Genomic DNA, 16,834 nt, shown 5'->3' with positions numbered 1-16,834 from the left:
GATTGGAAATTAATTTGTCAAGTGGACTTCAGGAGAATGCAAAGTGCAACAAATAGATTAAGTGAGTGGGAGCAAATTGACAGATGAAGCATAACCTGGGAAAATGTGAACGTGTCCACTTTGGCAGGAAGGATTAAATAAAACATTATTTAAATGGAGAGAGATTACAGAACTCTGAGGCACAGAGGGATCTGGGTGTCCTGGTACAGGAATCACAAGTTAGTTTGCTGTGTTACAACACCCTGGGCTAGTGCGCGGTCAATTCCAGTCCCACGTGCCCCGGAGTCACAGCACTAGTGAATTAACCAATAATTCTTATTAAAAAACCCTATGTCTTTGGCCCTTGGCTGCCCAATAATTAGTCACCATTGTTGCAAATGTAAATACGATTACTGTTTTTATTTATAACAAGAACAATAATAAAATATGCAGCAAACACAACTGATTAACTATAAGCCAATTCCTAATTCCCACTTTAACCTGCCCCCAGCCTCTATATATATACACACACATAGACAGACAAACACAGAGGGGTGGAAAGGGATAAAATCAAAAGTGAAATAAATTCTTTTTTTCAGATGATGTTTTTTCGCACACTTTTCTTCACAGCAAACCTGCAGATTAAAGTCTTTAGTTTACAGCCTGTACTGATCTCTGTAGATTAATTTGTTCAGGTGCTCTGCAGTTTAGAAATGCATTAGAAGCAGTTCAGAGGAGGTTGACTCCCAGATTCTGGAATGAGTGGGTTATCCTCTGAGGAAAGGTTTAACAGGTTGGGACTATATCCATTGCAGTTGAGAAGAATGAGAGATGATCGTATTGAAGCACATGAGATCCTGAGTGGAATTGACACAGAGAATGCAGAGAGGATGTTTCCCCTGGTGGCAGAGACTAGAAATAGGGGAGACCCGGTTAAAATCTGAAATGTCCGAGCAAGCCCCTCAGTTCAAGGGCAATAAATTCTGGTCCAGCGACTCCCACATCCTATTAAGAATTTACAAGACTCTCCACAAATCCTCACTCAATTTCACTCCATTATTGTCCAGTTCTGGCTCTACCTGGGGTAACATCTACTCGATAATTTCTTCTTGTGCGGTGAGTTCTAGGTTACTGGTGCATAAGGACAGATGCTTCAAACAACAGATCAAACATGGATGTGAAAGATTTTCCAACTCCCTCTCTACCCCACGGCCAAATTGTGGACAGTTCTTACTCAGCATTATTTCTCCCAAGCCCTTCATTGTCCCATTATCGCTTTAATTTCACTCCCACTTTGCCCATGTCCAGTGTGTTTAATTCTATCCTGATTGTTTTAAAGTCAGTTTCTCTCTGGAGTGTGTCAATGTCTTGATGATGTCACAATGGTGTCTCAATCCCCTGGCCACATTAACCACTTCATCTCCTGCTGTGTCTCCAGTAGCTGTGTGTGTTTGGGACCCGGTCTTCAGTCCATTTCACTATGAATTTAGGCTTGTATTTTTCACATGTAACAAATCACATCTGCACACCCACACCGGTATCCCCAAATCATGTCACATATTCTTAACTCTCAGATGCGCTGATGCCCTGTTATGGTGCTGATATTTCATGTCGTGGCCGGGCTTTCAAATGTGGATTTCTTTCAAATAAAGTTCATGGGCCAGGATGCAAATATTTCCAGGAGAAAGTGATCAACTTATTCATCCCATCTAAACATTCCAGACTTTCACTAGAACACAGGTGGATACCAGATTGATATAGGTTTACCTTTCAGTAGTCAATGGTCAGACACCCTGTACCACTTGTCAAACTGGACTATTTGACGAACTGCGTGTTTTAATTAACACCCCTCTTTCCTCCAGTTGCTCTACTGTGGGTAAAATCCCTTTGGTTGAGGACGGGTTGATGGGTATCGTTTGGTACACAGTGGAACATTACCAGTGAATGATGCTGGTTCCATCTGTAATTGGCCACAATCATTCTTATCTTTTGCCACATTGGATGGTCATAAAGCTGATCTTTCCTGATGGTTCTGATTGACCATGTTACTTTCTCATTTTCAAAGCTTAAGGGAGAATTCAATTGTGGTAAAATATCCAGACCCAGAATAGCCTGGTCCACTGGGCCTATCCAGACTGAAGATATCAGAGAGAGAGCGCGAGAGAGAGAGAGCGGGAGAGATGACTGGTGGTTTAACCTGAGGGTCACCACACCTCAGACGAGGGGCAATGTTGAGAAGGTGGACCCTTCATGAATAACCTCAGCCAGTACGACAGTTGCACCCCAGCTATTGGAGTCACTCCGCATCGTGAATCAGCCATCCAGCCAACTGAGCTAACAGACCCCCCCACCCTGTAGATGAACAATAATGCCTTAAAATATTAGCTATTGCCTGTCTCCCATCATACCATTTAATGCAGTTTCCCAGTCCCCCTCAGACAACTTGCCCCTCATACCCTGATTGGATGTTCACCCAGATAAATTAAACAAAAACATGTAACCACCAATGCCCATCTTCATGGCAATGTGGCAGGATTTAGAGGGATCCAAACAGAAATGCAAACTGAGTATTTTCTCACTTCCAAACACCCCTTCACTCTGTGATCTTTGTGAAATTTGAAACCAGGTATTCGCAACAAGGCTCAAAGAGCGTCAGCCCTCTGGAGGCAAAGCCATGAGACTGCCAAGTCGAGCAGAACAAAACCCTCCGACCCTCCCCAGTGACCAACTGACAGAATGAACAAAATGCAGTCCCGGATGTAACTGAGAGCAGAAACAATAACAGCAATAGCCCCTGTAATCACTTGTGAACATGTTGGTGTCTCGGCAGGTACGAGGAAACACAAAATTCCCTCCCACATTGAGGGCAGGTGAACGGCTTCTCCCAGTGTGAATTTGTGGTGTGACTTCAGACTGGATAACTGAGTGAATCCCTTCCTACACTGAGAGCAGGTGAATGACCTCTCCCCAGTGTGAGCTCTCTGGTGTGTCTGCAGGCGGGATGGAACACTAATTGCCTTCCCTTACTCAGAGAACGTGATTGCCTTCTCTCCACTATGAACCCGCAGATGTGTCCGCAGGTTGGATGAATCACTGAATCCCTTCCCACACTGGGAGCAGGTGAACGGTCTTTCCCCAGTGTGAATTCGCTGGTGATTCTGCAGGCTGGATAACTGAGTGAATCGATTCCCACACTGAGAGCAGGTGAATGGCCTCTCCCCAGTATGAACTCGCTGGTGTGTCCGCAGGTTGGAGAACTGGGTGAATCCCTTCCCACACTGGGAGCAGATAAACGGTCTCTCCCCAGAGTGAACTTGCTGGTGACTCTGCAGGTGGGATAACTGAGTGAATCCCTTCCCACACAGAGAGCAGGTGAATGGCCTCTCCCCAGCGTGAACTCGCTGATGTGTCCGCAGGTTGGATGATTTACTGAATCCCTTCCCACACTGGGAGCAGATGAACGGTCTCTCCCCAGAGTGAACTCGCTGGTGACTCTGCAGGTGGGATAACTGAGTGAATCCCTTCTCACACTGAGAGCAGGTGAATGGCCTCTCCCCAGTGTGAACTCGCTGATGTGTCTGCAGATTGGGTAACTGAGTGAATCCCTTCCCACACTGAGAGCAGGTGAATGGCCACTCCCCAGTATGAATTCGCTGGTGGGTCTTAAGGCTGGAGAACAGAGTGAATCCCTTCTCACACACAGGGCAGGTGAATGGCCTCTCCCCAGTATGAATTCGTCGATGAGTCTCCAGCTGAGATGGGAATCTATATCCCTTCCCACAGTCCCCACATTTCCATGGTTTCTCCATGTTTTGGGTCTCCTCGTGTCTCTCCAGGTTGGACGATCAGTTGAAGCCTCATCCACACACAGAACACGTGTACGGTCTCTCCCCGCTGTGAATGGTGTGATGTTTTTTCAGGCTGTGTAACTGGTTCAAGTTCTTCCCACAGTCGGTGCTCTGGAACACTCTCACTCGGGTGTGTGTGTCTCGGTGCTTTTCCAGTCACACTGATGTTTAAAATCTTTTGATACCGACAGATTGGGCAAACATTTCTCCTTCTAGATTCAAAGGCCGATGGTACTCAGATCCCAAGGTACCGAGTGACTCTGTAAGATCGAGACGTGACAATTGAGATTTCTGTCTGTAATTCCTCCTCTTGCAATATCTGTAAAAGAAGTTTACATCAGTCAACACTCAGTACAGGATAGAAATTCAGAACAGATAATTCTAGGATCTATGGAACATTCCTTCCTCTCATTCCCCAATACCTCGTCTCCAATACCTATTCCCCATACCTAGTCTCCAGGGAGCGGACTCGGAGGGACGGAGTATCGGAGCTGTGAGGACAAAAACCTTATCTCAGGATTCACAGCCGAGTTTCCAGGGAGCGGACTCAGAGGGGCAGGGTATCGGAGCAGTGATGAGCTCGCTGACCACTGCACCCTGGTACATGAGGCCATTCAAGCGGGGGGAGGAAGTGGTAGTTGCCGGGGATTCTATAATTAGGGGAACTGATAACATCCTTTGGAAGCAGGACTGAGAGTCCCACATGGTATGTTGCCTGCCCGGTGCCAGGGTGAGGGGCATCTGTAACCGGCTTGAAAGGATATTGGAGAGGGAGGGGAGGATCCAGTTGCTGTGGTACATGTTGGGACAAGCAACATCAGCAAGACTCGGAAAGAGGACCTGGTTGGGGAAAATCAGGAATTATTTGCCGAGCCACATGTAATTTGGCACAGGAATGAGAAAATTAGGGAAGTAAACACGTGGCTAAAGGAGTGGTGCGGGAAAGAGGGGTTCCATTTCATGGGGCACTGGCATCAGTATTGCGACAGGAGGGATCTGTAACGTTGGGACGGTCTCCACCTGAACCGATCTGGGACCAGTGTCCTTGTGGAAAGGATAAAAAGGAATGTCACAAGGACTTTAAACTAACAAATGGAGCGTGGGGGGGCCTCAGGGGAACTCAACTAACAAATGGAGTGTGGGGGGGCCTCAGGGGAACTCAACTAACAAATGGAGTGTGGGGGGGCCTCAGGGGAACTCAACACAGTTCCAAAAATAAGCAGCAGGACGGTCTGGACTGGGTACCATATATACCGGTTATAAAGTTTACAGGAGGGACAGAGAATATGGCAGAGGGGGTGGAGTAGCCTTACTGATTAGAAATACTATCACCTCAATGGTGAGGGAGGATAATGAGGGGGGAGCATCCAGCGGAGACCATGGGCTGGATTCTCCATTGGCGGGATCCTTCGCTTCGCCGGCAGCGCGCTCACGCCCGCGGACTTCCCGACGACATGGTGGTGCCCACAATGGGAAACTCCATTGGCCGACGGGATGGAGAATCCCGCCCCATATGGGTGGAACTGAGGAACAAAAAAATCTCAAACTGTAATGGGTGTTGTGTATCGACCCCCTGGTGGCAGTTCTCAGGTGCTAGATTGTATAAAGGCAGAAATTAGGGGAGTGTGTAGCAAAGGCAGAGTACAGATTGGGAGAGGCACACAGGCACCTGTCAGAAAGGGAGTGAATCTCTGGAATGTGTCTGGGATAGTTTCCTGTAGCAATATGTTCCAGATGTAACAAGCGGACAGGCAATATTAGATTTAGTTATGAGTAATGAGCCCAATTTAATTAGCAGCCTAACTGTGCACGAACATTTATCAAATAGTGATCATAACATGATTGAATTTAGTGTCGTGTTTGAAAGTGAAAAGCACGTTACAGACAGTAGAATTTTAGACTTGGGTAAGACTTTAGACTGGGTCAAACAACTGAAGATCAGTGGAGAATATTTACGGAAACATTTAACGAGATACAGAGCAAGTATATCCCCCTGAGAGGAAAAGGCTACACTTCACAAAAAAAAACAGCCACGGATAAATAAAGAGATTAGGGACAGCTTAAAACTAAAAGAAAGAGCGCACAAAAATACAAGACACAGGACAGATCCGGACGAATGGGATAGGTACAAAGACCAGCAAAGGGTCACAAAGCAGCTTGTAAGAGCGACTAAAAGGGATTATGAAAGGAAACTCGCAAGGGACATCAATATCAATGAGAAGAAATGTTTAGTTATATAAAGGGAAAGCGGGTGGTGAAGAGCAATGTAGGCCCAGTAAAAGCTGGAAATGGAGATATTGTCAGTGATAATGGGGGAATGGCAGACACGGTGAACAATTACTTTGCCTCAGGATTTACAGTTGAAAAGTGGATAACTTGCCAGAAATTAATAGTCGATAGAGGACAGGGACTTAATACAATTAACATAACGATACCATCACTAACTAGGAAACTAATGGAACTAAAGAGTGACAAATAACCAGGACCTGACGGTTTCCATCAAGGGTGTTAAAGGAAGTCGGGGAGGACATTGTAGATGCTCTAACTAGAATCTCCCAGAGTTCCCTACATTCAGGAGTAGTCCCTCTGGGTTGGAAAATTGCACTTTTTGAAGCGGATACACCAACGAGTTCACACTGGGGAGAAGCCATTCACCTGCTCTTAGTGTGGGAAGGGATTCACTTTTTAAGAAGGGTGAAAGGGGTAAAACAGGGAATTACAGATCAGTTAGCCGAACACGACATGGTAGCACAATGGTTAGCACCGTTTCTACACAGCGCCAGCAACCCAAGTTCGATTCCCGCCTTGGGTCACTGTAAGTGTGGAGTCTGCACGTTCTCCCCGTGTCTGCGTGGGTTTTATCCTGGTGCACCCACAAGTCCCAAAAGATGTGCTGTTAGGTGAATCGGACAGTCTGAATTCAGTCCCTCAGTATTAATGTAAGCCTACTTTTGAGACTAATAAAGATTATTGTTATGAACATCTATGGTGGGGAAACTGCTGGAATGTATAATTAGGGGTGGGGTAACTGAACACTTTGAAAAAACTTTGTTCGATCAGGGACAGCCAGCCTGACTTATTTCCTGAATTTTTTGAGGAGATGACTAAGGTAGAGGACAGGGGAATGTCTATGGATGTCATTTATACGGATTCCCAGAAGGCATTTGATAAACTCCCACACAAAAGACTGTTAGCTAAGGTGGAAGCTTTCGGAGTTGAGGGCAAATTATTGACACAGTTAGGAAATTGGTTGAGTGGCAGGAGAGTGTGGGGATATGGGTATTTAATAAGATACAATGAAGAGTACAACACCGAGTTGTAGAGAAAACAAAACTTATTTTATTTAACATTAACTATATACACAGCTCCAGTTGCTGAGTTAGGAGAGATTACTTGAATTTGACCTGTTGCACTTTTCAGGATTAAATTCAATTGGCCACTGTTCTGCCATCTGACCAGCCCGTCCATATCATCCTGTATTCTTAGGCGTTCCTCACCATTTCCCACACCCCCAATTTTTGTGTCATCTGCCATCTTATCATATCTCCAATATTCACATCCAGATCATTGATGTGCGCTCCGAACAACATGGAACCCAACACCGATCGCAGTGGAACACCACTGGACACAGGCTTCCAGTCACAAAGACAATCTTTGACCATCACCCTCTGCCTACTGCCAGGAAGCCAATTTTGGTGTCAATTTGCCCTGGATCCCATCTTGACCACTCTCCCATGTAAGACCTTGTCACAAGTCTTACTAAAGTCTATATGGGCTACATGTGGGCGGCACAGTGGGTAGCACTGTTGCTCCATAGTTCCATGATTCCAGGTTCGATTCCCGGCTTGGGTCACTGTCTGTGTGGAGTCTGCACGTTCTCTCCGTGTCTGTGTGGGTTTCTTCCGGGTGCTCTGGGTTCCTCCCACAAGTCCCGAAAGACGTGATTGTTAGGTGAATTGGACATTCTGAATTCTCCCTCCCTGTACATACAGGGGCTGGTTTATCACAGGGCTAAATAGCTGGCTTTCAAAGCAGACCAAGGCAGGCCAGCAGCACGGTTCAATTCCCGTACCAGCCTCCCCGAACAGGCGCCGGAATGTGGCGACTAGGGGTTTTTCACAGTAACTTCATTGCAATGTTAATGTAAGCCTACTTGTGACAAAAGATATTGTCAACTGCACTCCCCTCAATTACACACCTAGTCATCTCCTCGGAAAATTCAAATGAAATAGAATCCACAGAATCCTTCTGCACTGACCCTCCGATAGAGCATGCTACCCAGGTCCACTCCCCCTCTCCATCCTCTTAATCCCATCTACCTTTTGGACACTAAGGGGTAATTGTTCATGGCCAATCCACCTATCCTGCACATCTTTGGACTGTGGGAGGAAACTGGAGCACCCGGAGGAAACCCACGCAGACACGGGGAGAACGAGCAAATTCCACACAATGTAGACCATAGATCTCTTCCTTTCCAACCCCCCACCGTCTTCCTTCAAACCAACTTTCCCCTTCTGATTTCCTGCTTTCAGAGACCCAAAACTTAAAGAGTCAGAGAGTTTTACAGCACAGAAAGATGCCCTTCGGCCCATCGTGAAAATGCTGCCTGTTCAGCCACAGCAGGTCAAAGATGAAAAGAGAGTGCAACAGCTCAGCACTTCATGAAGACACATAGCCATTTGATCTGTCCCTCTCTGCCACCAGCTCAGATACAACTGCACAAACTTAGCAGCCACGGTAGAGTTGGGATCAGCTGTGGTGAAACACTGGAACTGGATCCAGGTCAGGGTGAAATATAGTTTGCATGCCAGTTCATTGGATGGTGAGATCAGAGATGGGTTCTGCTATGGGTGGACTCAGATGAGGATTTTAATCGGCACTGATGAGGGTGTACATTGAGATGCTGAGTGGATTGGCTGGCTTGTCAGACAGTCAGTCCCCTTCACTGTCAAGCAGCATGTAGAGGTCTCACTCAAAGTCTCCAAATTGGCAGAGGACATTGTGCAGAACATGCCCTGTCCACAGCCTCAGCTCCATCTCCTTGTTCTGGTGCAGAACCAGAGGCACTGCTACCGCTGCTCACAAACCTGTTACAGCCTTTGTTTGGGTCGGTCTTTATAAGACATAATCTCCCTTTGACAAAGCCATGCTGACTATTCTTGATTAATTCTTGCCTCCGCAACAGAGATTAATTCTGTCCCTCAGAATATTTATTTCCTGACCACTCACGTTAAACTCACTGGTCTGTAATCTCCTGGATTTCCCCTACTTCTGTTCTTGAATAATGGAACCACATTATCTGTCCTCCAGTCCTCTGGCACTGCTCCTGTGACCAGAGATTTGAAAATTATTCTCAGAGCCTCTGCAATCTCCTCTCTTGCGGCCCACAGCAGCCAGGGAAACATCTCATCTGGGCCTGAGGATTTAAACAAGTCACCATGTGAAGGTGAGAATGAGAACATAAATTTAATGGGTAGAAACGAAAGTGTTTTACTTACAGGAGTTAGAGGAAATTTCAGTCTGTGTGAAGCTGAAGGAACAGCAGCTTTGCTGGGAAGACAGTGAAGGAAACTCCGTGCAGCCAGTGACACAGGCCCCAAACTCTGATTGGCTGGAGGATCAGCGCCTGTCCGGTCCTCCACAGGTTCCTATTGGCCAATGTCACTCATGGAGACAATGAGGGGACGGACGGGGATTTGACCTCCTTACGCTGAGCTGTTGTCCAATCCGCAGTTTTTTGTTTCTGTGACCAGGGATGTTGCTCCCAATGGGAGGCTGTGTGCTGGGAACGCCCCTCTGAGTCATTGTGACGTCCCACGGAGCCCTGCCTGAATCACTGCGCCGCGGTGACGTTTCCGGGTTCCAGTGCGCAGGGCGCAGACGAGAGCCCCGCCCCCCCGTCGTTGTTTCCCCCACCCCCTGCACCCCCAAGCAGACAAGGTTTCCAGGTAACCGGCTGGCACTTCCGGCGAGAGCGAAAAGCCGCTCGGTGATCTCCATCTCCACCTGCGCATGTCCAAGGGAGACAGTGAACTGGGCTGTGCAGAGGATAGCCCACCCTCTGACCTTCCTGCTCAGGTGTTCGCCAATGAGGAACTGGGAGGACCGGAAGGACTCTTGGCCTCCAGCCAATCAGAGCGCGGAACTTGTGTGAATGACCATTCAGCTTCACACAGACTGAAACCTCCTCCTGTCTCCAACATCTGTGAGTAAAACACTTTCTTTTCTCCCCCTTTCCATTTCTTTTCTCATTCTGACCTTCAATTGGTGACTTGCACCAACTGAAGGGAAAGGAAGTGAATCCAGGGAGGGTGCAGACTCTGCAAAGGTTGGCTCCGGTCTCTCTTTCTCTTGAAGCATTGACATCCTTTGCTCCATCAGCCTGACACATTTATTTGTCTGGCTAAAAGGATAGTCTCTTTCCTAATGTTCACAATTAAAGGGCTGGTTTCCCCAGAGATGGCTGACCATTAAAGGAACAGTAAATTAATATCAGATCGAGAAATGTCCAGTGTTGTTATATGGTACAGATTAGATATATTATTTATGCTTCTGTAAAGTATATTTATTATTGTTTCTCGTTTTGTAATCTGTAGCTACGTTATATAATTCCAGTCACCTCTTCCCTCAGAGGGTTGTTAATCTCTGGAATTCTTTTCCCACAGGAAACAGTGGAGTCTGGGGGTCATTGAATATATTCAAGGAAATTGGACAGAATTATTTTTTTGAATTTAAAGTGCCCAGTCTTTTTTTTCAATCGAGGGCCTCTCTCCCTTGGACATGTGCAGTTCCGGTCACCCGCTCGCCTGTGAGGTGGATAGAGCAGTTTCTCCAGCACGGGGGGATTGTGGGAGCTGCAGCCACAATTACTTCTCCGGTGCCCAGACTCCCAACCTCCTGGGACTGGGATGAAAAGTGAGGGGGTGGACATTGACCCCAACATGACACAAAGAACATGTGGCTAGTAATTGGATTTGATTGTGACCCCCCCCCCCCTCACCAAAACATCCTTTTTTAAATTTAAAGTACCCAATTCATGTTTTTTCCAATTAAGGGCCAATTTAGTATGGCCAATCCACTTACCCTGAACATCTTTGGGTTGTGGAAATAAGACCCACGCAGACACGGGGATTTTGTGTAAACTCCACACGGATCGAACCTGGGTCCTCGGCACCGTGAAACTAGATAGATTTCTGATTGATGAGGGAGTTGAGGGTCACGGGGAACAGGTAGGAAAATGGACTGAAAAGTTAAGATGAGGAGTGAATTCTTCACTTGAGGATGTGGTGAAGCTTTGGAATTCTCTCCCCCAGAGGACTGTGGAGCCTCAGTCATCAAGTATTTTCCAGATCGAGATTGATAGGTTTTGAGATGTTGAAGTCACCAAGGGATATGGGGGATAGTGTGGGGAAATGGTGCTGAGCTAGATTGGCCATTTGGCTCATTACAGGGTTGAGCAAGTTCAATGGGCCAAATGGCCGACTGCAGCTCCTATTTGTTATGGTCGCTGTGTCCAGGACAGGAAACCGTGAACATGAATCTGTCAATCAGCCTGAATCAGCACCTTCAGCAGAATTGGGTGAATATTAGATACAGCCGAGTGAGAATGGAGGGAGAGTGTGTGGGATGGAGATTTACAGCATGTGGGGAATGAGTGAAAAGAATGTTCCATAGGAACCAGAATTGTCTGTTCTGAGTTTCTATCCTGTACTGTCAATGATAACTTTTGTAAATTGGTTTTACAGGATAGTAGAAGAGGAGTAATTACAGACAGAAATCTCAAATATCACGTCTTGATTGACAGTCACTTGATCCCTTGGAGAACTCCCACCCGAGTGAGAGTGTTCCAGAGCACTGACTGTGGAAAGAGCTTTAATCAGTTACACAGCCTGAAAAAACACCGCACTATTCACAGCGGGGGGGAGACTGTACACATGTTCTCTGTGTGGGTAAGGCTTCAATTGTCTGACCAAGGGAGACACAAGGACACCCAAAACATGGAGAAACAGTGGAAATGCTGGGACTGTGGTAAGGGATTCAAAGCCCCATCTGCACTGGAAGCTCATCGGCGCATTCACACTGGGAGAGGCCATTCAGCTGCTCTCAGTGCGGGAAAGGATTCAGTCAGTCATTCACCCTGCAAACACACCAGAGGGTTCACACTGGGGAGAGGCCATTGAACTGCTCACAGTGTGGGAAGGGATTCAGACATTTATCCACCCTGCAGAGACATCAGCGAGTTGACCACTGGGGAGAAACCGTTCACCTGCTCTAAATATGGTGAGGGATTCACTCAATTATCCAGCCTACAGAGACACAAGTGGGTTCACACTGGGGAGAGGCCGTTCATCTGCTCTCAGCGTGGGAAGGGATTCTGTGAATCATCCACACTGCGGAGACACCAGTGAGTTCACACTGGGGAGAAGCCATTCAGCTGCTCCGAGTGTGGGAAGGGATTCAGTCAATTATCTACCTTGACGTCCCACCGGCAAGTTCACACTGAGGAGAAGCCATTCACCTGCTCTCAGTGTGGGAAGGGGTTCAGTGTTTCCTCGTACCTGCTGAGACACCAACAAGTTCACGAGTGATTACACGGGTTGGATTCTGCTGATATTGTTTCTGCTTCAATTACACCCAGGACTGCATTTTGTTCATTCTGACACTTGGTGAAGTGGGAGGGTTGGAGGGTTTCTTTCTGCTGGACTGGCCGGTCTCACAACTTTGCCTCCATTGGGCTCCAGTAACAAGAAAAATTAAAGATTCCATTAGGTCAAAGGAAGAGGCTCATTGATAGATTACAGATTTATTGCTTTACTCGTTTATTGGTACCTTTAAGAATTGGTGCAGTAAAATTCTTAAATTCAGTATATAGACAGAAAATGGAATGTCCACAAGGCAAAGTCATTGTTTCAGATAAAAATATGAGAATTGCTGTACAGCAACTTAATATGTCAGAATCTAACACTTTCAAGAAAAATTGCATTAAAACCCTCATAATGAATAAACCATTGCTCTACAAATACATCTAGTAATGAAAAAGTATCGCAGCCTTAGCAACAGAAACATTTACAAAATGTAGCAAAGCCTTAGCAACAAGCAAGGTTAATGCAGAACATCTTATCTTCAGAGGATTGGTACACGTGGCGGGAGCATGTAGACATTTAATTAATTTGATAGACATTAATGAATCTTAAGTAATGACCAATGCCTGGGTAACAAATCATGCTCCAAGTGGCAGAGAATTTTTTGAGTAAATCAGGAAGCCTCAGCTGAGAATTTGAAACCAATAAGGGGTTAGACCATTGATAAGAATTTCTTTAAGAATAAAGTTTCATGACTATAGTTTGTTCTGTATTCATGCTTTAAGAAATTCTGAACCATCTATTCATTTCCTAATATTTTCTTATGTTTTTGTTTAACTCTCTTTATTATGTTTTGATGTATTATTTGATCTGAATTTTGATTTATTTTTATGTAAGAGAGTCAAGGTGGATAATTAGCAATAAAGTTGCATTTTTGGACACCTCCAATCAACCAGAGCTTGGGCTCATTTTTTTTTTAAATAAATATTTTATTGAAAATTTTTGGTCAACCAACACAGTACATCCTTTACACAATATTATAACAACACAAATAACAATGACCTATTTTATAAACAAAAAATGAAGAAATAATAAATAACAAAAATGAAAACTAACCCTAATTGGCAACTGCCTTATCACAAGTAACACTCTCCAAAAATATAATTTAACAGTCCAATATATAATTATCTGTCGCAACGACCTATACATATTATACAGTATATATTAACAACCCTGAGAGTCCTTCTGGTTCCTCCTCCTCCCCCCCCCCCCCCCCCCCGATCCTGGGCTGCTGCTGCCTTCTTTTTTCCATTCCATCTATCTTTCTGCGAAGTATTCGACGAACGGTTGCCACCGCCTGGTGAACCCTTGAGCCGACCCCCTTAGAACGAACTTAATCCGCTCTAGCTTTATAAACCCTGCCATGTCATTTATCCAGGTCTCCACCCCCGGGGGCTTGGCTTCTTTCCACATTAACAATATCCTGCGCCAGGCTACTAGGGACGCAAAGGCCAAAACATCGGCCTCTCTCGCCTCCTGCACTCCCGGCTCTTGTGCAACCCCAAATATAGCCAACCCCCAGCTTGGTTCGACCCGGACCCCCACTACTTTTGAAAGTACCTTTGTCACCCCCATCCAAAACCTCTGTAGTGCCGGGCATGACCAAAACATATGGGTATGATTCGCTGGGCTTCTCGAGCACCTCGCACACTTATCCTCCACCCCAAAAAATTTACTGAGCCGTGCTCCAGTCATATGCGCCCTGTGTAATACCTTAAACTGAATCAGGCTTAGCCTGGCATACGAGGACGACGAGTTTACCCTGCTTAGGGCATCTGCCCACAGCCCCTCCTCGATCTCCTCCCCCAGCTCTTCTTCCCATTTCTCTTTTAGTTCATCTACCATAGTCTCCCCTTCGTCCCCCATTTCCCTATATATGTCTGACACCTTACCATCCCCCACCCATGTCTTTGAGATCACTCTGTCCTGCACCTCTTGTGTCGGGAGCTGCGGGAATTCCCTCACCTGTTGCCTCGCAAAAGCCCTCAGTTGCATATACCTGAATGCATTCCCTTGGGGCAACCCATATTTCTCGGTCAGCGCTCCCAGACTCGCGAACTTCCCATCCACAAACAGATCTTTCAGTTGCGTTATTCCTGCTCTTTGCCACATTCCATATGCCCCATCCATTCCCCCCGGGGCAAACCTATGGTTGTTTCTTATCGGGGACCCCCCCAAGGCTCCAGTCTTTCCCCTATGCCGTCTCCACTGTCCCCAAATCTTCAGTGTAGCCACCACCACCGGGCTTGTGGTGTAGTTCCTCGGTGAGAACGGCAATGGGGCTGTCACCATAGCCTGTAGGCTAGTCCCCCCACAGGACGCCCCCTCCAATCTCCCCCACGCCGCTCCCTCCTCCTCCCCCACCCACCCACCCACCACCGAAACACCAGCGGCCCAATAACACCCACCCAGGCTCGGCAGCGCCAGCCCCCCCCCCCCATCCCCGCCACGCCGCAAGAATCCCCTCCCCACTCTCGGGGTCCTCCCGGCCCACACAAAACCCACGACGCTCCCCTCAATCCCCCCTAAAAAAAGCCCCCGTGATCACCACCGGGAGGCACCGAAACACAAAGAGGAATCCCGGGAGGACCACCATCCCAACCGCCTGCACCCTCCCTGCCAGCGACAGGGACACCACATCCCATCTCCTGAAATCCTCCTCCACCTGTCCCACCAACCGCGCCAAATCCAACCTATGCAATGTGCCCCAACTCCTGGCCATCTGGATCCCCAAGCAACGAAAGTCCCCTGCCACCCTCCCCAACGGCAGGCCCTCCACCTCTCTACTCTGCTCCCCCGGATGCACCACAAACAACCCACCCCTCCCCATGCTCAACCCATACCCCGAAAAATCCCCAAACTCCCCAAGCATCCGCACCATCCCCGGCATCCCCTCCGCCGGGTCCGCCACGCACAGCAGCAAATCGTCCGCACACAAAGACACCCGGTGTTCCCCTCCCCCCCCCAAGCACCCCTCCCCACCCCCCGGAACCCCCCAACGCCATCGCCAGGGGCCCAATCGCCAGCGCAAACAACAATGGGGACAGAGGGCATCCCTGCCCCGCCCCTCCACGGAGCCGAAAACACGCAGATCCCCGTCCACCCGTGACCACGCTCACCATCGTGGCCCCACACAACAGCTGCACCCATCCAACACACCCCTCTCCAAAACCAAATCTCCTCAACACCTCCCACAAACAATCCCACTCCACCCCATCAAATGCCCCCTCGGCATCCATCGCCACCACCATCTCCCCCCCCCCCCTCGGTGGGGCCACCACCACCACCCCCAACAGTCTCCGCACATTCGCGTTCAGCTGTCTCCCCTCCACAAACCCAGCCCGGCCCTCGCGGACCACCCCTGGGACACACCCCTCCACCCTCATCGCCACCACCCCGGCCAGGATCCTGGCATCTACATCTAGGAGGGAAATAGGTCCATAGGACCCGCATTGCAGCGGGTCCTCTTCCCTCCCTAAGAGAAGCGACATCGTCGCTTCAGACACAGTCGGGGCCAGCTGTCCCCCCTCCCCCGCCCCATCAAAGGTCCCCGTCAATACCGGGGCGAGCAAGTCCACACATCCTCTATAGAATTCGACTGGGAATCCATCCGGTCCCAGGGCCCCTCCCGCCCGCACGCTCCCAATTCCCCCTACCACCCCCTCTACCCCGATCCGCGCTCCCAGACCCACCCCCCCCCCCCCCCCACCCCGGGAAACCCCAGCCGATCCAAGAAGCCCATCATTCTCTCCCTCCCATCCGGGGGCCGAGCCCCACACAATCTTCCATAAAATGTCCCGAACACTCCACTCACTCCCCCCGCTCCCCGCTCCACCCCCCACCCCCCCCCCACTTCCCCCGCCGCCCCCCCCCTCAATTGGTGTGCCAGCAACCCGCCCGCCCCCCCCCCCCACACTCGTACTGTACACCCTGTGCCCCCCTCCGCCGCGCCTCCGCAGCGCCCGCAGCCAGCAAGTCAAATTCTACACGTAGCCCCCGCCCCTCCCTGCACAGTCCCCCCTCCGGTGCCCCTGCACACCGTCCGTCCACCCTCAAAAGTTCCCGCAGCAACCGCTCCCGTTCCCCACTCTCCCGCCTCCCTTTATGTGCCCTTATTGATATCAGCTCCCCTCTAACCACCGCCTTCAATGCCTCCCAGACCACTCCCACCCGGACCCCCCCCACCATCATTGAGTTCCAAGTACTTTTCAATGCACCCCCTCACCCTTAGACACACCCCCTCATCTGCCATTAGTCCCATGTCCATTCTCCAGGGTGGGCGCCTTCCTGTTTCCTCCCCTATCTCCAAGTCTACCCAGTGTGGAGCGTGATCCGAAATGGCTATAGCCGTATACTCCGTTCCCC

The 16,834-nt window shown here is 48.6% G+C and overlaps 2 protein-coding genes across 2 annotated transcripts in view; both read right to left on the bottom strand.

Annotated features, from left to right (window-relative positions):
• LOC140418062 (uncharacterized) overlaps positions 1–16,834 on the bottom strand; it is a gene marked incomplete at its 5' end in the record, with an annotated part of 122,606 nt that overhangs the window by 25,003 nt on the left and 80,769 nt on the right. The gene's annotated exons all lie outside the window — the stretch shown is intronic.
• LOC140422484 (uncharacterized) lies at positions 381–9,503 on the bottom strand. Its single transcript, XM_072507508.1, has 2 exons — positions 9,326–9,503; positions 381–4,146 (listed from the first exon to the last, which is right to left on the bottom strand). Exon 2 carries the CDS (start codon positions 3,786–3,788, stop codon positions 3,003–3,005), a length of 786 nt encoding a protein of 261 aa, XP_072363609.1. The 5' UTR covers positions 3,789–4,146; positions 9,326–9,503; the 3' UTR covers positions 381–3,002.

Source organism: Scyliorhinus torazame, chromosome 5 (genome assembly GCF_047496885.1).
Source record: "Scyliorhinus torazame isolate Kashiwa2021f chromosome 5, sScyTor2.1, whole genome shotgun sequence".
Taxonomy (NCBI): Eukaryota; Metazoa; Chordata; class Chondrichthyes; order Carcharhiniformes; family Scyliorhinidae; genus Scyliorhinus; species Scyliorhinus torazame.
The sequence above is the reverse complement of the archived record's forward strand: the minus strand, read 5'-3'. Positions and strand labels throughout refer to the sequence as shown.